The 21,056-nt window shown below is 33.7% G+C and overlaps 3 protein-coding genes across 3 annotated transcripts; 1 reads left to right on the top strand and 2 right to left on the bottom strand.

The window, feature by feature from the left end:
• The first annotated feature begins 12,394 nt into the window (after positions 1–12,394).
• KVR01_000584 (uncharacterized protein) lies at positions 12,395–14,637 on the top strand. The gene is made up of 2 exons (XM_044790402.1): positions 12,395–13,696; positions 13,788–14,637. The coding sequence occupies exons 1-2, from the start codon at positions 12,604–12,606 to the stop codon at positions 14,384–14,386; spliced, it is 1,692 nt and encodes a 563-aa protein (XP_044650533.1). The 5' UTR covers positions 12,395–12,603; the 3' UTR covers positions 14,387–14,637.
• A 304-nt stretch (positions 14,638–14,941) lies between these two features.
• Positions 14,942–16,282, bottom strand: KVR01_000255 (uncharacterized protein; the record flags this gene model as incomplete). Its single annotated transcript, XM_044792540.1, has 3 exons — positions 14,942–15,134; positions 15,371–15,893; positions 15,958–16,282. The coding sequence occupies 3 exons, from the start codon at positions 16,280–16,282 to the stop codon at positions 14,942–14,944; spliced, it is 1,041 nt and encodes a 346-aa protein (XP_044650204.1).
• Positions 16,283–16,662: 380 nt separating this feature from the next.
• KVR01_000054 (uncharacterized protein) lies at positions 16,663–17,605 on the bottom strand. The gene has a single exon (XM_044783786.1). The coding sequence runs from the start codon at positions 17,438–17,440 to the stop codon at positions 16,760–16,762; it is 681 nt and encodes a 226-aa protein (XP_044650003.1). The 5' UTR covers positions 17,441–17,605; the 3' UTR covers positions 16,663–16,759.
• Positions 17,606–21,056: the final 3,451 nt, after the last annotated feature.

Genomic DNA, 21,056 nt, shown 5'->3' with positions numbered 1-21,056 from the left:
AAATTTAAAAATTATAATTAAAATTTAATAGTTTAAATAATTATTTAATATTATATAATTAAAGTATTTTATAATTATTAAATAAAATATATATTTTATAATATTATAATTAAAGTATTATTAAAAATTTATTATAAAAAGTAATAAATATTATATTAATTTATAAAAACTTTAAATTATAATTTAAATAATTTTCTAATAATTAATATTTTAATTTAAAGTTTTTAAGTTATAAAAAGTAAGTATTATAATTATATATAAAAGTAAGTTATAATAAATAATTTAAAAATAAAAATTAATTTTATATATTTAAAAGATTAAAAAAGTATATTAAAAATAAAATTATAATAAAAGTATAAATAAAACTTATACTTTTAAAATATATTTCTTATTAATTATAACTTTTAAATTAATATAAAAGGGAATAATATATTATTATAACGTTGAAATATAAAATTTCTTATAAATAAATATTTAAGAAAAGTAACACTTTAAATACTTTAATTTTAAAATTTTTATATTATTAAAAGTTCTTTTATCTTTTAATATACTTATTAAAGTAGTTAAGTTTTTAAAAGGAAGTAGAAACTTATATATATAATTATTAAAGTAAGGTTATAACTATTAAAAATTAATTATTTAACTATTATTAATATATAATTAATTTATTTATTATTAATTAAAAAGAGTTTATTAATTAAAAGAAATTATTTAAAATAATTTAAGTATTTAAAATTATAATATATTTTAATTTAATATATTATTTATACTTTAATTTTATTAATTATTCTTAATAATAAATATATAACTTTTATAATATAAATATAAAAGTTAATAAATAAAGGAAGGAATATATTTTAATAGTAGTTAAAATAATTATTAAAAGATTATTTATTTTTATTACTTTTAAAAATTTATAAAGTTTTATTAATAATTAATTAATATTTAATAAATATAATAATAATAAGTTATAAGAAAAGTATATTATTCCTAACTTAATATATTTCTTAACTTTATATAAAATTTATAATTATATTTATATATAGTTATTTAAATTACTTTAATTTATTAAAACTTAAATATTAATATTAAATATTTAATAAAAATATAAAGTATAATATTAATAAAATTAAATATATATTATTTATATTTATAACTTTATATTATTTAATTATTTTTATTATAAAATTAATATATTTATTTATTATTAATAATTTTAATTTTAATAAGTTTTTATTAAAATTAAAATATTATTTTTAATATTTAATAATATTTCTTAAAGTTTTTTTATAATAAACTATTATTTTTATTATTAAAATTATTAATTAAAAAGTTTTTATAGAAGTATTCTTTAAATTTTATTTATAATTATAAATATTTTTATTTTATTTTATTAATAGTTTAAAAAAGTTATATAATAATATTAAAAGTTTACTATAATATCCTACCTACTATATATAAAACTATTCTTTTATATAAGGGATATTAAAACACTTATTAAAATCTAATTATAGTATTTTATATATTATTTTAAATTATAGTAAAAGCTAGTACCTATTATAAATCTTACTTAATTATTTCTAACCTTTTCTCCTTCTCCTTTTATTAATTAAATTTATTAATAATTAATATTTAAAACCTATTATAAAATAACTTTTATAAAATAACTTTTATAAAATAACTTATTTAACTTTATAATTTTAAACTTTTAATTTCCTAAATTATAAACTCTACTACTATTATTTCCATAATTTATAATTTTATTATTATATATAAAGTTACTTTTATTTTTAATTAAATAAAGATAATTAATTAGAAAACTAATAAGACATTATTAGTTCTAATAATAAGCTTAGTTTTATTAACCTACTTAATAAGATAGTAAGTAAATTTTAACTAGCTATTAAATTAGTCTTTCTAACCTATTTTAAGTATATTTTTAATAAAAAGTATTTATTAAGGTAATTAAAAATTTAAGTTTAATTAATATTATATTATATATAAGAACTATAAAAATAATATCTTATACTATTATATAATTAAGGAGTAATTAGTTAAAAAATATTAAAAACCTTTATTACTTTAATATTTAAAAGTTTTATTTAAATATTAAAAGGACTTAAAATAGATTAACCATTTAGAAATATATTTATAAAATTAAAAGGCATTTTATATATATTAATAATAATATATTTAAGCCTATTAATATTTAAAAGGAGGCTAAAAATAACTTTTAGAAGAAGATAATTACTATTAAAAATTATAATATATTTATTTTATAATTTTGCTAAAAGGCCTTAAAGGACCTTATTATATACTATTTAAATATTAAAGTATATATAAATAATAAGTTTAAAGTAGAGGCACCTAAATATTATACCTTAAAAATATTAAGGTATTAAAACTTATTAAAAAAGCTAAAAGAATAAATAGAGGAAAACTTTATATATAAATTAGGTTAGTATATTTTTAAAATTATTTTACTTATTATTTAGATTAGGTATATTAGCGCTTTATATAGCTTATATTTTTTTAAGATTACTAATAATTTTATATTTAAACTATAAGCTTAAAGGTATAGGGATATAATTTTAATAAATTATAAAAAATAAGGTTATATAAAGGGTAAACCCTTATAGTTACTTTATTTTAATAGCTATTATCCTTATATATATTAATTTTATTATAATTTAATTAAAATTACTTTATTTATATAGTAAAATAAAGCTATATAAAATTATTTAAATAAAAGTTTAAGTATTTATTTATATATAAGTAGTTATTAAAATATAAGGCTTTTAATAATAATAAATAATATATTATAATTAATAATATACTTTTAAATAATAAGAATATATTTAAGTATTTTAAATAAATATTAGAGTATTAAAATAATTTTTAATAATTAATAAATATATAAAGAAGCTATATTTTATAAAGTAGAGTTTATTTTATATTTATTTAGTAAATTAAAACCCTAAAGACTATAATATTATAAATATAGTATACTATTAATAATTAAATAAGAATTATATTTTTATAAAAGTAGAAAAACCTTATTTATAACTTTATTTAATTTAAATACCTAAATTTTAAATAGAAATATTTATTTTAATTTTTATAAAAATAGAATAAGATAATAGTTTTTAAAAGATTTTTATTTTTATTAATATAATATTAAACTAATATTTTTATTTTATTATAAGAATAATAATATCCTTTTAATTTAAAATAATAGTAGAGGCCTTAAACTTTATAATTAAAGGCTAAGACCTATAAATAGGGATTCCTTATTTATACTTTAGGACCTAAAAATCATTTATATTTATTTAAAATATATTTAGCAGTCCTATACTCTACTATATAACCTACTTTATAAAAAAAAAAATATAAACTAAAATAATAAAATAAATATTATATAATTTTTATTAATACTATATATAATAAAACTATTTTAATATATACCACCTTTATTTATATAATATATTACTTTACTATATAAGTTTAACTATATAAAGATAGATTAAAACTAAAAGTAATCCTTTATAATAAAATATTAAATTTAATCTAATAATATATACCCTTTATATATCTTAAAATTAATTAAAAAAAAGGCTAAAAGTCCTTTTAAAAAAATATTATTTAATAAATTTAAAAATTATTAATACTAAACCTAATATTAATTAAAAGATTAAACCTACTATTTTTATATATTATATACTAGCTATATTACTAATAATATTAAACTAATTCCAATTTATATTAATAAATATAGTTAAGATTTATATACTATATAATTAAAATATATAAATTTTAAAAATAATTTTATACCTTAAAGGTATACCTTTTACTTGTTTAATTAGTTATTAAAATAATATATTTTTATAACTAGAAGTATAAAACTAGAATTTAAATTACTAGTATATATTTTATAATATATAGAGACCGCTTAAAAACTAATTAATTTAATATTTTTATTCTTTTTTAATTAACTTAGTTAATTACTAATATAAACTAATAATATAACTAACTATTATAAAAATAATAATAATAGCTACTATAATATTTAAATATTATAATTTAAAATATTAATAAAATTAATAATAAGAAAACTAATAAAATAAACTAGATTATAGCTTATTTAATTATATTTAAATATTAATTAAGTATAAAAATAATAATAGTATAAATAATAATATATAGTATAAAGGTAATAATTAAAAGAGTAATATTTAGAGTATATAATAAAGATTAAAATAAAGTATAAAAACCTTTAAACTACTAGCTTTATATAAAAGAAAAGTATAAGAATTAATATAAATATAAAAGATATATTACTTATAAATACAATTAAATAAACAATAATAATATAATAATTAGTATAGAATACCAGTATTAAAATGGGAATGGATATATAATAGGTTATATTATAGGCTATATATATAGGATAGGAGTTAATAATAAATAATAGTTAGTTAAAAGTAAACACTATATAGTATAGCAAAGCCTAAATTAGGTAACTAAAATAAATAAAAACCCCAATCTAATTACAATATACTAACCAACCATACTATATATAAAGACACTAGAATACTATATATTATAGCTATAATATTAAAGTAAGAAGAAGAATATAAATATAAATAATAATAATAATAATAATTAAAAGTTTATATATTATTATAATATAAATAGACTTATTATACTACTTATATTTATAATTATATTAATAATATTATAATTATTTATTATAATATATAATTATATTATAATAATATATTATATTATTAGAAAAGTATTTTTAAAGTTAAAAGTTTTATAAAAACTAGTTTTTATTAAAAAGTATATAATTTTATAAGATAATTATTTTAAACTTAACTTTAATTATATTAAAATAATATAAATTAAATATATTACTATTTTTTAAAGTATTAATTTATTAATATATATTTTAAACAAATTATTATTAAATAAACTTTAATATTTATATTATTTAAAGGTTTTTAAAAGTATTTTAAAAGTTTTATAAAATAATTTTATTATTTAATAAATAAGAATAACTTAAAGTAATAAAGAGTAGTAATATATAATTATTATTATATATAAAGTTTATAGTTATTAAAAATAATATAAATAAATTAAAGTAATTATATTTATAATATAAGTTATTTTAAAGAAAATTTAAATAATTTATTTTATATATAAATTTATTTTAAGTTAAATAATATTTATTTATTCTTTTAATTTTAAATAAAAATAACTTAAAATTTAAAATTTAATTAAATAATTATTAAGTTAACTTTATTTTTATAATATATTAAAACTTTAAGTATAAATAATAGTTTATTATTTAAAGTTAAGTAATATAAATTTAAATTAATTATTAATTTTAATAAGTTTAATATATTATATTAAATAATTATTTTTAAAAAAATATTTAAATATTTATTATTATATAAAAGTATTATATATATTTTATATATATAAAAATTAGAAATAAAATTAAAACTATTAAAGGGTATTTTATTTATACTTAACTTATCCTTCTCGCTTATAGCCCTATTAGTATAGTTTTATAGTAGATCTACTGTAAGACTTATAGTAACCTTTTTTTATACCTACTAAAATACGGTATAGGGCGGGTTTCATGCGCCCCTTGTGTGCCCTATACAGAAGGGTTCTTTCTCATCCATATATGATGATTGTCCTGGTCCTCCTCCACCGACGCAACAATTGGTGACTGCTTTGTGAATTGTAAGAATAGGAAACTGGCTCGTCCGGCCGTTGGAATCGTCTTGAGAACTATTCGCGTCCCCAGCTGGGGTCCAACCTAGGACATATTTCGAAGTTGCACCTCAGTAGACTACACACCTAGGCACGGGTCAATCGCAACTAGCTGACATTGTACAGTGCAGATTCGGAATCAGCAGGTCCTACAGGGAGTACTATTATATGTTAAAATTTTAGTACAAGACAAGCAGGTGCATCACTCGACAGCACCTGGTAAGTACCTCGGAATGCAAGTAGCCGACCAGTTGACATGGACCAGCTTGACGAGATGTTGGGGTTAGATGCGCATCCCAGCAGCGAGCTTTCTATTTCCCTTGAGGGTCCCGAGTAATTGCCATAGCTGCTTGCCTATGCTGTGTAACCATGCGGCTGAACTATAACATGGCTCTTCCCAAGTGGCGATCAGAAACACTTAAACGGGCCGGCTTTGCTTAGGAGACTGTAATTATACTACCCAATTGGTTCCCAAAACACATCTAAAATGCGCGACGTAGTCTTGTCAACCAGGGCCATAAATGGTCAACCGAACAGACACGCTGACGCAACATGTCAGCTTACAATGTCACTGAAGCAAGCACGGTACCGTGTATCATATCAAAGGCTGGGATTTTGCACAGGCGCTGCCCCTTCTCCCCCAGTATCTGTAGTTCTTCTTTCTGATGCAATGACCAAGCAAAGAATGATTATAAGAATGACGAAAGCTGAGGAACAACAATATTCAAGGCGTCCTATTTACATCCAAAATGAAAACGCACAACGAGTATCCTAGTTTCCTCCGTGGTCTACACCGCTCGTACAATCTGATACTATGCCACAAGATTCGAGGAGGCTAAATTTTGAAACGATTGTTTTCGTGACAGGAAAGGTATGCCACGGCTGATAATGTTCAGACAGCTTGAGATTCCGTGATTTAAACAAGAAAATTATCCTCAGTCCAGATAAATTAACACTTAGAATCCCACGGCTTTATAGGATTTACTAATTAGAAATTAAAGTATTAGAAAAGCTTAGATTATTTATTAGCTTTAAATAAAGATTTAGTATTATTAAATATAAATTTACTATTAATTTTATTATTTTAAAAAAGTATAACTTTAAGAAATATTATTAAAATTAAAGGATATATATAAAGGTTTTTATAAATAATAGTTTAATATTAATTAATAAATTATACTTAATATTTTTTCTACTTTCTTAAAATTTAAAAAGGCTTTACTTTATAATATATATATTCTTTTTATTTAAAAGTAAAAATAACTTTTACTTTTTTATTTAATTAAATTAAAAATTTCACTTAAATTAATAACTTTAAAAATAATTATTTTTAACTTATTATATATATATAAAGTTAATATAAAATAAAGTATTATATATTATATAGTTAATATTATAATATTTAAGTTAGTAATAATAATAAGTAATATTTTATTTAAATAAGAAACTTTTATTATATTTTTATAATATAATACCTAATTTATAAATATAATTCTTTTATAAAAAACTCTTTTATATATAATTAATACTACTAATTTTATTAACTATATCCTAGGGAGTCTCATTACTAATAAACTTAAGCACCTTAACCTATTATAACCTATAACTTTAATATGCGGTGTATTATGCCTGGCTATAAAAGTCTACCTTATACACTAGTAATGAAATCTTGGAACACCAGGACATGAAAGTGAACCAAGCCCCACATCCTTCAGTCACGTGATCACACACTAGCAGATTCTCACTTGCAGCTTTCTGAAAGGCGACCGCCGGCCTGCTTTCTGCTTTCACCAAACCGACCTCAGTTCACTTATTCTGACATGGCAGCGCCGGGGTCAACGGAAGGCCCGCTGGCGAGTGCCCTCGTCGATCCCAACCCCCTTTTCCTCTCTCCCATCGAATTTCTCAAGGACCTTGTAATGTCTCCCGGTTCCTCCAATCCCCCACCATCCCTTTCCTCTTACCTTCCTCTGATCCCGATCGAACCGCCCACCACGAAACGACAGCAACCGTCCGACTTTCTCATCACAGCAATATTGGACCTTACTCCACATGGCGAGACCTGGAAACCCTAATCTCAACATCACCCACGAAGACCTGGTGGCCTTGGAGGTAGCACTGGCAAGCGAGGGACTGTCTGATCAGTATGCAGCTGAAGACCAGGATGACGGCCACAGCCGCAGCACCAAGCTGTATCGCGCGTCTGCACGGAAAAGATGGAATACGTGAGGCACCCGAAACACATTCTGCCGCTTGACGGCACCGGTTGCAGCACCTGCTGCAGCACCTAGGCGCGCATCCCGCCTTCCCAGGTGGCAGGCCGCCGCTGTTGTTCGGTCCGGTCGATCGTACTTCACTCCTCCTTATCAGTCAGACGCGTCGGGGTCTGCGGGACGCGTGTGACGCGTCACGAGGCTGACCTGCTCGCTCGCAGCGCCGAGAAAGCTGTAATTATCAGTACTTCCTGCTCCGCCGCCGCCGGCGCTGTCTTTGAGCAAAGGAGAGAGGGCATGACGCCGTCATCAAGAAAAGGAGGGCATCGTAGCAGTAGTAATCTCACGTGAGATTGGCTTGAGGAGGCGACTGCGCAGGTGTGGGATTCTCATCTCCGCACGGGCACGACCTGGCAGTCCCAGGAGCTTCTTCTGCAGCCTTATCGAGAAGGAGAGGGCATCATGCCGCCATTGTAGGTATCATCACGCCGTGGATGTGGGCATCCTGCCGTCGCCGGTCCGACTCCGCCGTCACAAAGCATCTTAAAGGTTAGAGCATCTCGTGGCCCTCAAGTCCACTCCCTTTTCTTAAGGATATCTCTTTCCCACTGCCGAGAGGGCGACTGTGCACTTGTAGTCCCAACTTCTTCCTCATTTCCAGTATATTTTTGGGGACCAAATCCATCTCAGCAGCTTCATCCTGTACATATAATTGGCGACGTCCCACCGGGTGGCGTCCCACCCACAGGAGCTGAGTGTATGGTGTGCTTGTGCGGTCGGAGCGGTTGCTCCGGTCGGCTTCTCCGGTCGGCGACGTGCAAGGAAATGCCCTGTTTAACACTTTTGTTAGCCATTTTACGGCCTTTCTTATATCCTCTACTACCTACTTTTCCTATAACCCCAATAGGGGCCCCTAGTTAGTTATACCCCCCTAAATAAAATATATAATACTTATTATAGTATTAAGTCTACCCTAATATTTTTTTAATAATTATTATTAAAGATTAATTATAATTAAAAAGAGGTTATATTAAATATAACTTTAAATATATTATTAAGTTTATATATAGTCTTTTTATTTATTAATAAAAAAAAGTAAATTAATATTATTACTATTAGGTTAATTTATAAATAATTAATAGTTTATAATATAAAAATAAAAATATAATTATTATATTAAAAATATATTTAATTTATATATTTAAATTATTATTAATTAATTAATTATTAAAAAGTATTAAAATTAATTTACTCTTTAAAAAAGTTATAAATATTATTTATATTATTTACTTTTAAAAATTAATAAGGTAGTTTATTAAGTTATAAATTATTTATAAAATATAAATATAAAAGTATTATAATTAGTTAATTATAAAGTATTAATAATAAAAATTTTAAAATATAAAGTTATAAATTAATTAATTATATATATATAATTATATTTAACTTAATAATAAATATAATAGTTAATATATTAATTATAATAACTTTATAAATTTTTATTTTTATTAATTTTATTAAAAACCTTTATAAATAAATCTTTATTATTATAAATTTTTAATATTTATAAAATATTATAAAAATATTTTTATAATTACTTAAAATAGTTAAACTAGTTATTTTATAAATTAGTTTAATAAAAGTTAATAAAAATACTTTTAAAGGATTTATTTAATTTAATATTAATTATTAAAGTTAATAATTAATAATTTATTTATTATTACTTTTATTAAAAAAATTCTTAATAATAAAACTTTTATTAATTAAAAATCTTTTAAGGTTATTATAAAGCTATTTAACTTTTTTAAAAAATTTTAATAAATAATTATATAATTTATAAAAATTAATTTACCTTTAAAGTTATATTTTTATTAAAAGTTTATATAAATAGTCCTTATAAAATATTATTCTTTATAAAGGTATTTAAAAGTTTAAATATTAGTTTTATAAAAGTAAACTTATTATAATCCTTTTATTACTTTATTTTATTAATTTATTTAATAATTTATTATTAAAGGTTTAATAATAAATATTTTAAGACTTTAAAGTAAAAGTAATAATATATAGTTTTAAATAATATTTAAACTTTTAATATTATTTAACCTTTTTTAATAATATATTATATAAAGATATTATTAAATTATTTATAAAAGTTAAGTAATAAAATATTACTTTAAAGTTTTAACTTTTAAGTATTTATAAAAGTTTTAAAAGAGAAGTTATAGGTATATAAATAAGGAGAAATAGTAAATTTAAAGTAAATTAACTTTTATTTTATTAATTAAAAGGTAAACTAACTTTATTTATAAAATTTATTAATTATAATTATTTAATAACTTATTTTTAATTATTTATATATATAATTAAATTTTACTTTATTTAATATTATTTTAATTATTTTTAATACTTTTAAATATTTTTTATTAATTATAATATATAATACTTTTTAAAGTATTAATAGTTTTTAATAATTTTAATAAAGTAAAATAATAATAAGTTAATAACTTTTAATACTTTTAATAAAAAATATATTAATAAATAAAAAACTTTTAAATAAAAGAATTAATAAATTACTTTTATTTAATTATTAAATTATTTATTATTATTTAATATACTTATTAATTAAATATTAATTTATATATAATATTTAATAAAGTTTTAATTAAGTATATTTATTAATTTTAAATTAAAAGAATATTTTAAAGTATTATTTATTATTATTATTAATTATTAAAAAATAAATAAATATTAAAATAATTTATTAATTTAATAAATTATATTTATAATTATAAAGTTATTATATTACTTTAAAGTATATTTAGATAAATTTATATTTTTATTAAAAGAAAAATAATTAATTAATTTATAAAGTTTTATTATTTAAAAAATAAATTTATTAAATAAATTAAAGTTTATTAAAACTTTTAAGTATTTTAAATTTTAATATTTAATTAGATATTAGATTTTTAATAAATAAAAACTTATTAATTTTTTAATAAATTTATTATATAGTAAAACTTTTATTATATAATTTATATTTTTATTATTTTTATAATATAATTTTTAATTACTTTAATTTTAATTATTAATAATATAACTATTAAAGATATTAAATTATTAAAGAAAATACTTTAATTCTTTATTTATTTTAAAGTTTTTATTAATTTTTTATTTAAGTTATAAATTAATTTAAAATAATAAAAGCTAACTTTTATATATTATTATTAAAGTTTAAAGAATTATAAAAGTTAATATTATAATTATTATTATAAAACTTATAAAATTAAAAAAGATTTATTAAATTAACTAATTAGTTAACTTTTATTAATTTTATTAAACTAATTTTATTAAAAATTTTAATTAATTAAATTAATTTCTTTAATAATTTATTAATAATAAATATTACTTTTATTTTTAATTTCTTTATAATATAATTCTTTTATATTAAAATTATATAAATATATAAATTAATATTTATAATATATTAATTATAATTATTAATTTTTTATTTTATAATAAATATAAAATAATATTTAAATTAAAAAGTATAAAAGAACTTTTATTATTAGAGTTTTTATACTTATTAATATATTAAATATTATTAATATATAAAATAAAAGTTTATATTTTATATTTAAAAGAATAAAATTATATAAATTATTAAATTTATTAAAATAATAATAATATTCTTTAATATTAAAAATTAAATTAAAGTTATATAAAATATAAAATTTATATTATTATAATTTAAAGTTAAATAATTAAATTAATTAAAGTAAATTAAATAATAAAATTATTATATTAATAGGTTTTATTAATTTTAAAAATAAAAAATAAATAAAAATATTATTTAAAAAAGAAAAAGAGTTTAAAAGGACTTTTTATTTTATTATATAAATATACTTTTAATTACTTTTTTAAATTTAATATATTAATAAATTAAATTAATAAATAAATAAATACTTAAAAATTAATAATAATATTTAAAATAATAATATTAAAAATTTTATTTTTAATTAATTAAATATTAAAACTTTTAGCTTTACTATTAAGTCCTTATTATATTTATTTAGTATAGATAGTTGTTTAAAAGTAAGGAGGTTCTGGTTATATTAGGGGATACTAGTGGTAGAGGATATAAGAGTACCCCTATTTTACTGCTTGAAATCTTTGTGAGGTCATCTATGCAGAGATATCTGCAATATCTGTAATAAATTGAGGTCAATTGAGCAGTGCCTTACGTCGCCGGCGATCCCGACGATCGCGTTAGTCGGGTCGGTCGCAGACGTGTGGGCGCAGCCTGCACCGGTCGCGCAGGTCGCGCCGGGCGTGCAAATCGTCAGAAAAATGTGAACAGCTTCAAGATGATAATATGAGGCTCGTAATTGCGTAAATATAGCAAATCTGACTGCGAATTGTTGAAGTGAGGCGATTGTTGTGGAAAGCTGTGTTCTGTTCAATTGGCACGTGCAGGAGCCAAAGTGGTCTGTGCGCTAACCATCTTTTTTCTGTGCCCTGCCCCTCATTGCCCGTCCAAGGTCTGTCTGGTACAACGGTCTACGGATTGGAGTCAACTTCACCACTGAGTACGACGAACAACAGCATCATGGAAGATTCGAGCGCTCCGACTTCAAAAAAGGGCGCGAAGAAGGCCGAGGCTAAGGCGAAGAAGGAGGCCTTGAAAGCCCAGCGTGCTGCAGAACTCGTCGCCGCCGCCGCCAATGTGAACCTCGAAGACGACCCCGCCAAAGACAACTACGGAAATAGGCAGAACACGATCTCGGCCTTCAGTAACGACGCTGAAGAAGTCGAAATCCGCTCCCTGGATGAAACCTACTGTGGGAAGACGGTCATTGTGCGTGCGTGGCTTCAAAACTCCCGCGTTCAGAGTGCCAAGATGGGCTTCGTTGAACTCCGCAAGGGGGGCAACTGGAACATTCAGGGCGTCATTTTGGCCTCTGAAGAGGAACCCGTTGTCAGTCGACGCATGGTGAAATGGGTGAGCGGCATCAGCCCTGAGAGCTTCGTGGCCGTTGAAGCCAAAGTGAAGCAACCGCTCGAGCCCGTCAAGAGCTGCCGAGTCTCAAGACTAGAGCTCCACATCACAAAGTGCTTCGCGCTCGCGCCGGCTCCCGCTATGCTCGGCATGACTCTAGCGGTTGCAAGCCAGCCTATAGTTAATTTCAGCGACGAGAAGACCCAAGTTGAAGATGTTGACATCGGGAAGGTTGCGAAGGCCGGTGCCGAGACTACCGCGCCAGCCGCCAGCATGCTCACTCATCTCGATAATATGGCCATGCACAAGCGCGCCCCTGTTCAGCAGGCCATTGCGGATATCCGCATTGAAGTGAAGAGGCTCTTTCGATCATACCTCGAGTCCCACCGATTCAAGGAATTCGAACCGCCCTGCCTTATCGGCGCCGCTTCTGAGGGCGGCGGAAATGTTTTTCGGCTCGCGTATTTCGGCTCGGAGGCTTTTCTCGCCCAATCTCCCCAATTCTACAAACAATTCGAGATTGCAGGAGGCCGGGAGCGTGTGTTCAGCATAAGCCCCGTCTTCAGGGCTGAAAACTCCAACACACCCAGGCACATGACCGAGTTTACGGGGCTTGATGTCGAGATGGAAATCAGGAATTCTTACACCGAAGTTCTCTCCATCCTTGAGGGCGTGCTGCTGTCCATCTTCCGTGGAATCCAAGGTCAGTTTCCATCTACCTACCAGTTCTCGAGATTCTTTCTGGGTCGGGTCTCTGTATTTATATATGCTGACCGGATATGCCATTACTACAGAGCGATGCGCGGACGAGATTGAAACTGTCCGATCTGTTTACCATTCGGAACCGCTCCTCCTTCCCGAGCCAGGCAAAGAAGTCCTGCGCTTGACCTTCGCCGAGGCACAAAAGCTTCTACGGGAAGAAGGTCCCCCTGAGTTCGCAAACGTGCGGGACGATGAAGATATGAGCACCCCTCAAGAGAAGGCTCTCGGTGAAGTCGTCCGCGCCAAGTACAAGACAGACTTTTACGTCATCGATAAGTTCCCTGAGACGGCGCGCCCATTTTATGCCAAGATCGATGATGCCGCCACTACAGTTGGAGACGGCGTTCGCGTCACAAATGCCTTCGACGCCTTCGTACGAGGCCAGGAGGTGCTCTCGGGCGGACAACGAATTCACGACCCTGCTGAACTCGAGGAGCGTATCCGTGCCAAGGGCATCGACCCGGGGAGTTCCGGTATCAAGGAGTACCTAGCGACGTTTCGACAGGTCGGTGTGCCGCCGCATGGTGGAGGTGGCATTGGTCTTGATCGCGTGGTTGCTTGGTTCCTGGCACTACCAAGCGTCCACCTCGCGGCGTACTATCCTCGCACACCCAAGAGACTGCTGCCATGAGGAATTCGAGAAGGACGTTACTTCTCCATTGCGCAAGGAGGTTGATTCGACATGGGGTGGTGAATGTCGTCACTCTCGGGAATTCCGTTGCAGGCCGGTAGCAAAAAAGTCGAGATGACCCAATTTCTAGCGTTAAGGCTACACTGAGAAGATCCATCCATTAGGTACCCAGGTGGCCCAATGTTGTCCTGTCAATCGTGTAAACGCTGGTCTAGATACATTATCCGCGAAGTGAACTCCATTGAACAAAACCGTCCCTGCCAACCAGCATCATCGCCTTCGTTTCACTAGTTCTCCCATGTGTCAAGATGCGGGTCCACGGGTACGCCTTTCTCATGCTGGTAAAAGTCCGTGATCGATGTTTGTGTGACTCGGGCAAGATGTGCCGGCCGCCAGTTTTCGCTTCGTTCCTTGGTCGGCTTGCAGAGCTCGTCGAAGGCTAGAGCTAGAAGTCTCGTTTGTAAGGTATCTTCCAAAGCTCGGTGGTTTAAGCCGATCAGATCATGACGCGGGAAGAATATTGGAAAGAGTAATTCCAGTCTCAGTGGGAAGGCCTTAAGGCCGTTTGGGGCCACCTTCAGATTGTCCTGGAAGGGCTTCAGTAGCGAAATGCAGTTCTTGTCTTTGGGCAGAATCCCGGTATGGCCCTCTGCTTCCAAGAAGTCTCTCAAAATTTGTAGGTCCGTTTTTGCGTAATGCCAAACTATGAAGATCGTGTCTGGGGTGATGCCAGCTGCGACAAGTTTCGCTGCAATTTCATCTACTGTCAATGGTGTGGTCCGCCGAGGCGAGTTGTACACCGCGCTGGCCTTGTTTTCGCTCGCAGTGCGCAATACACGAGTAAAAGACTCGTGGTTCAAGCCATTTTCATAGATGATGCAGGTATCGATCAAACAGTTTCCAGACACCTTCTCGACAATCGAAAACTCCCAGAGCTGTAGCGACGCAGGCGAGAACTCGGTGTCTAACACCACCAGATCTGACCCAGATCGTTTGTGCTGTTGTATCTCGGAGGTCCGCCTGGATACGATGTCGTACTTAGCTGGACAGGCCCATGGCTCTTGCATCAAGACCTCCAGCGTTGCTCGACAAGATGCGACTGTAGCCATCTGCTTGTCACGTTCCATGTTACGGTTGGCTATTACAGCCCCGAACGAATGGTCGACGCACTTTCCGAAATTTTGAAAGGACTCTTGCCGACAACCAAGGACATTGCATTGAGCTGTGACCTTTTCGAGGACCGGTACGCCATGAGTTTTGAAGAAGGACTCAAGTTGGACACGTGAATAGCAAGTGATACAGCGATTATCGAGTCGCAGTTTGGATGGTAGCCTCTCTGATTCAGAGACAGAGCCGAACGCCGGAACTAGGCGCGCGGTGTCGAGGTCGATGGTTGCATCGTACGGGCACTTCTCTCGCAACATAAAGCCCCTAGATGCACTTGGTCCAATACACGGTCGAGCAAGATTGCCAAGCGAGAGAGTGATTCCTGGCCACTTATTATCATCTGGTCAGGAACAAAGCCCAGTTAGCGACGTCTCGAAGAATGATCGAATGGATGGGTTACTAACCCCAGACAGAAGTATTCCATTCTAGCACCCTTGCGCGATCCGCAACCGCAACGGGCCTGCCAGTACCATCTGGGGAGGAGGTATGCCCCTTGGCCACGATTTCAAATAGCTTCTGGTCAACATTAGGAAACAGACCTGCTGAAGCTTCCTCCAAGTTGTTTGAAGACTCCTCGCTTGGCTCGTCTTGTTGACCTGCGTCAACATGACTATCCCTCAGCATCGTCCAGAGCAAGTCACAACGGCTGCGAACCGGCAATGCTTCAGCTTCCTGCGGTACGAGGATAGCGTTCCGATCAACCTCGCCGCGTCGAATATGAACTTCCATGTGGTCGCGGTACAAGTACCTAGCCTAGGTGCCTAGGTATGTTAGCCTGGCAGCCAGCCGGCTTTGCCTCAGACACTCGCATTTCCGTGCTGGAGCAATCGTCTTTTCTCCTAGTCAGAGACCCGGTTTTTCTCTGGACAGGTCTTGCCAATTTCGTTCATTTGATAATCGAAACACGTTGGGAGGCTTCATCTGAGGAGTTGGTGGGCAATCTCCAACTGATGCTCAATAAAACAGCTCGAGGTGCGACAGGGACGAGTATGCCTATTTGTAACATCAACATCACTCCGTACCTCTGCCAAGCAACTGATCCGGCGGAGAGCTTTTCCAAGTTACAAACACAACTTCTGAATGTCAGCTGTTTCCCGACCTGTGAGCCCCGGGAGGCAGGGCGGCGCCTCGGTAAACAAATTGCCTTATAAAGAAACATTTCAACATACCTAGGTAACAGCCCACACAAGGCCACATGCAGTGTGCTCACCCACCTACTTGCAGCTTCTGGGAAACTGTCTCCAAAACCTCCAGAAACAATGCATCCACGTTCCGCAATGAATCCAAGAGGATAACATCCTTCTCCTCCTCCAGCGGCGCCTCGATATCTGCAACCTTGTGCGCCATGATCCTCTCGGCCAAGCGTGGCTCTTCCGCTCCAACAGTCCTTCCCGACAGCGTCTCCTTGGTGATATGAAGAACAGCAAACACAGGCCTAACCGAGCAAGCCAGCATGGCATGACGAATGGCATCCCGCGCAGGTTTACGCATGTGGTACAGTGATATTATCGCCGCGCAGCGCTGCTGTGTCTCGACAGACCCTCCTGGCCCTCCGGATGCCTCGGCACTGGGCTCATTTTGCACAACTGGCTCGCTGGCACCCGCCGGGAAGCCCAGGCGCTGCAGCTTGGATGACCAGATTCGTTCGAATACTTTTTCATAACTGAAGCCCCGTGCGGCCTGAGAACGGGCGCCGAAGGTCGCTGCATTGTGAGCCATTTCGGCCTTGATCCATGGGCAGCCCAGCGCCTTTGCCAAGGAAACAGCGAGGGTCTCCTTGCCAGTGACGTGGGTTCCGGATAGGAGGATGGCGTAGGACGGTGAGGTGGCGGAGATCGAGGACGGCCTCTCGCGGGTTTGGCCCGGCATGGCAATGTCGACGAGCATGGCAGCTGTCCCCGGGGCGGCGCTTACCTGGGGCTTTGGTGCGATGGTTACAAGGCTGGGGCAACAAATACACTGGCTGTTGAATGCTTCCAACGAGAACCGTGAGAATGTTGATTCGATGATTAGCCAATAAGCAGCCTACTCGCCTAGGGAGCGCAACGGGGCTGGGTGCTTCGACGGCTGAGTGGTTGCCGTCAGCACTAACCTTCTGCCACACTTGCACGACAAGACAGGAAAAAAGGTCACGACTTCTCGGTCTAGATCACGCTGTACACGCCGTGATGTTTACAGTGCTCAGTCTTCTTCACTGTGTCTAGATAACCACAAGGTGTGCCGATCTACACTGGACTTGATTGTGAGAGAGACAAGCACTTGGGTTTATTCACAATGTCACCACAGCATATCATGACGTGGACCATACAATACAGTGTTGCAACCAACCCAGCGTAGACAACAAATTTCGATTGTGCCTACAGTTACCAGTGTCTCACCGAGACTAGACAAGGGGGGCACAGTGGTCGACGACAACGGCGAGGGCGGCCAGTCGGTATCAAAAGGGCGCCCTTACCACCATTGAAATAGACCCACCAAGGTAAACTATACTACAATGTAGAAAGGCCATGCAAACCTCGGCCGCCTTTTCTCTCATCTCACGAGGTGTGCGTGCGCTGACAATAGACTAGGTTCACAAAGCCCTTCGTTGGCATATCCTCCTCAGGAACTGGGATTCCAGAGACAGGAGAGCCATTTTCAGTAGAACAGCCAATAGCGCTTTCAACACGACCAACTCGCTGTAATCCTGGTGGCTTCCAGGACCTCGATTAATCTCGAGCTTGTGCACGGGGGTGCCAGCCTCCACGGCTGTCTCGAAGGCTGTCAAGTTCCAAGGCAGAGAAGGTAGCAGTGATTTTCTCCCTCATTTCATGTTCGCGGATCGATTGTTACCACATGCAGAACTACGAGGCCAGCTCACCCAGATTACGAGAACTTATCACCAGCGTGACTCCTATAACTGCGCAACATTGGACGTTAACGACCCTTCTTAGAAAGCGCTTCCTGCTGATACACTCAGAACGCAATGATGGCTAAGAGAGAAGGCTCCCCATCTGCGATTGTGGGCCTACCCCCCTATACAAGCTTCAGATGGGGTCAATTTTCTGGGAGGCCTGAGATGCGAATAGACGCAGCGCAGGTGGAGCTGGTGGCTTTGCAGTCGCAGACGGGGTCACGAGCGTCACGGAGAAAAGCTGGAATGCTGTCCTGCCCATCGGGCTGGAACATGGCGAAACCGATTCCAGTGCCCGGCTGCGAAATGTAGACTTCTCCGCAAGAACAGCTAAATTGGACAAGGGCCAGGCGAGACCAGGCGAGGTGACCTCGTTATGGCGCTGCTCGGAACGTCTCTGCTTCCCACCATCAAATATGGAACACATCGCTATGCGGTAGCTGTGAGAAGATTGATGCCACTGTCTTCAGAGAACTCCAAACCCAATTCACAAGTGCTGACTGCCTTGGTCCCAGACAGGTTCGGGGTCGTGGAGGGGAAGGCAATGGACAAGCCTAGGATAGAGCTCCTACAAGAGTCCTCGAGAAGAGAAGCGTTTATCTAGGTAAAGAGTGCACCAAGTGACTCGAATAAGGTATCGGTAACCGGTATCATCTGCCCACAATCAGGTGAGCCCAGGATGTAACAAGAAGTGGCTTGCATGATCTCCCTCCTGAGCATCGAAACCAGCTTTGTCGCTATTGTCGACACATGGCAATCACCGTGTCAAAAGCTCGCTTCATCTTACTGTTGTTTCCTGCTTATAGGACGCGGCAATAATGCAGTGGCCGAGGAAGTGATCCAACCTTGAAGCCCGAGGCACTTGTACTAGTGTGGATAGGACTGTCAACACTTTCTTTACCTTGGCACATGCTTGCAAGGTTCCTATCTAGAAGACAAACTCATTGGCAGACTAGTCCGCGAAAGCATTGAGAGACCTTGCTCGTTCTGCCACCTGCACATAGCTGGCACACAGACCTCGCAGGCTCTGGTCTAAAGCCCTGGCTGGCCAGGCAATGAGACGAGCCCGGTGTCGTACGTAAAATTAAAGGTTATGCGCCAATTGAAAAAAAAAAACCAAGAAGACGCTGAGAGACAAGGTGCAAAGATTCGTTTCGGCGACATAGGACATTGCTGTACCACAAGTACTTGTCTTCCCGTGGCACGCATGCAATGGCAGTGCGCGATCCCACGAGACCCCCGAGGCCCGGGACTGGACATGTGTGTATCACAGCACGGCGAGGGGGCTGACAGGCTTGCGTTTCGGCCATGCGACGCCAGCCATTCCATGTGCGGCGCCAACATAAATACGACGGCAGCCAGTGCAGCATGACGTAGGTCCAGGAAGCTTGCTCCGGGCACCCAATCCTACGGGAAGTCAAGAGAGCATACACGCCACAGCGCAGCTTCGCCATCACCCAAATCCTGCGGTCGCGGGCCGGCCACATGGGTATGCGTGAGTAGCGTGCGCCAAAGCCTGTGGCACTTACCGACGTGCAGGTGTGCTGGCGCCGTGTGGGGGGAGGGGGCGTGTGAGGCGCCCTCGAGACTCCAGAGCTGAGGAGCTACGTGTACGCGGGGCGAGCAGGCAGGCATGCAAGGCGAACATTCACGGTCTGGGCAAAGCTGACCTCGGCGGCCGGGTGAGGGCGCTGCCGGGCTGTGCAGAGATGTGATCGAGGACGCTTTACTTGTGCTCTCTGACTCTCAGACCGCGGGTACTTGGCAATGAGCAGAGGCGTCGTAATGAGGAGAGCCGTGCCGGCATGCCGAGTTATGATTAAAACTCGCGAGCGACATTTGCGTCGGCAGATGTCAGGCAGAAGGGATCAACTGCATGTGGGGCCACGCCCAACATGTCTCGGGGTGCCTCGAACTGGGACGAGGAGTGAGTTGAGGGACGAAACCTTGTTGTTTCTCCGGGCGGTGAATGCTGGCCTGACTGGGAGCACCGCCAGGCATGCCAACCGTAATTATGACCATTGCGACGGCGCATGTGCTGGCAGCGCAGTACTGGTCAATGCCTTGGGGCAATGTGATGGCTGGTATTGACGAGCCAGACCGGGGTGCCTGTTCGTTCCGAGAAGACAGCCCCGAGATGGCTGCCGGAAAGGCCGGGAGCGCCATCTCTGGTCTCTGTATACCGTGTAATCGACTGCTCGATGCTCGGTACTGCTAAGATGAGCAGAAGGGCCAAGAGGATCGGCCTTGGTGCTGAGGATTGGGGGCGTATTGGAACCAATCCCGCTGACAACGCCCACGCCTTGTCTCCAGCATCGTCTGCCGGAGGGTTGACGCGGCGGTCGGTGGGGAGCAAGTGAGGGCAATTGAATAAAATGAAGATGATATCGAGGTTGGATTGCAAGGAGGGCCCACCTGGCGAGGTTAACGCCAAGCTCTCGAAGCGGATTGAGACCGTGTGGGGTCTACCTGTGTGGTTGGTCAAAGAAGTGTGCCGCCTCGTAAGTGTCAGCTTGTCGTTGTCGTTGTCGTCGTCGCCGCCGCCGCCGCCGCCGCTATTGCGCAGTCATGAGCAGTAGATCGCAGGCCAAGGGCACTTGGACAAGTCTT

This window comes from Diaporthe batatas (genome assembly GCF_019321695.1).
Source record: "Diaporthe batatas strain CRI 302-4 chromosome Unknown Contig00001, whole genome shotgun sequence".
Lineage (NCBI taxonomy): Eukaryota > Fungi > Ascomycota > Sordariomycetes > Diaporthales > Diaporthaceae > Diaporthe > Diaporthe batatas.
The sequence above is the reverse complement of the archived record's forward strand: the minus strand, read 5'-3'. Positions and strand labels throughout refer to the sequence as shown.

Bases quoted from the DNA above. Each gene is read 5' to 3' on its own strand.
- KVR01_000584 (XM_044790402.1), top strand. From the start codon at position 12,604: ATGGAAGATTCGAGCGCTCCGACTTCAAAAAAGGGCGCGAAGAAGGCC. The intron at 13,697-13,787 runs GTCAGTTTCCAT...CCATTACTACAG, and splicing joins CATCTTCCGTGGAATCCAAG to AGCGATGCGCGGACGAGATT.
- KVR01_000054 (XM_044783786.1), bottom strand. From the start codon at position 17,440: ATGCTCGTCGACATTGCCATGCCGGGCCAAACCCGCGAGAGGCCGTCC.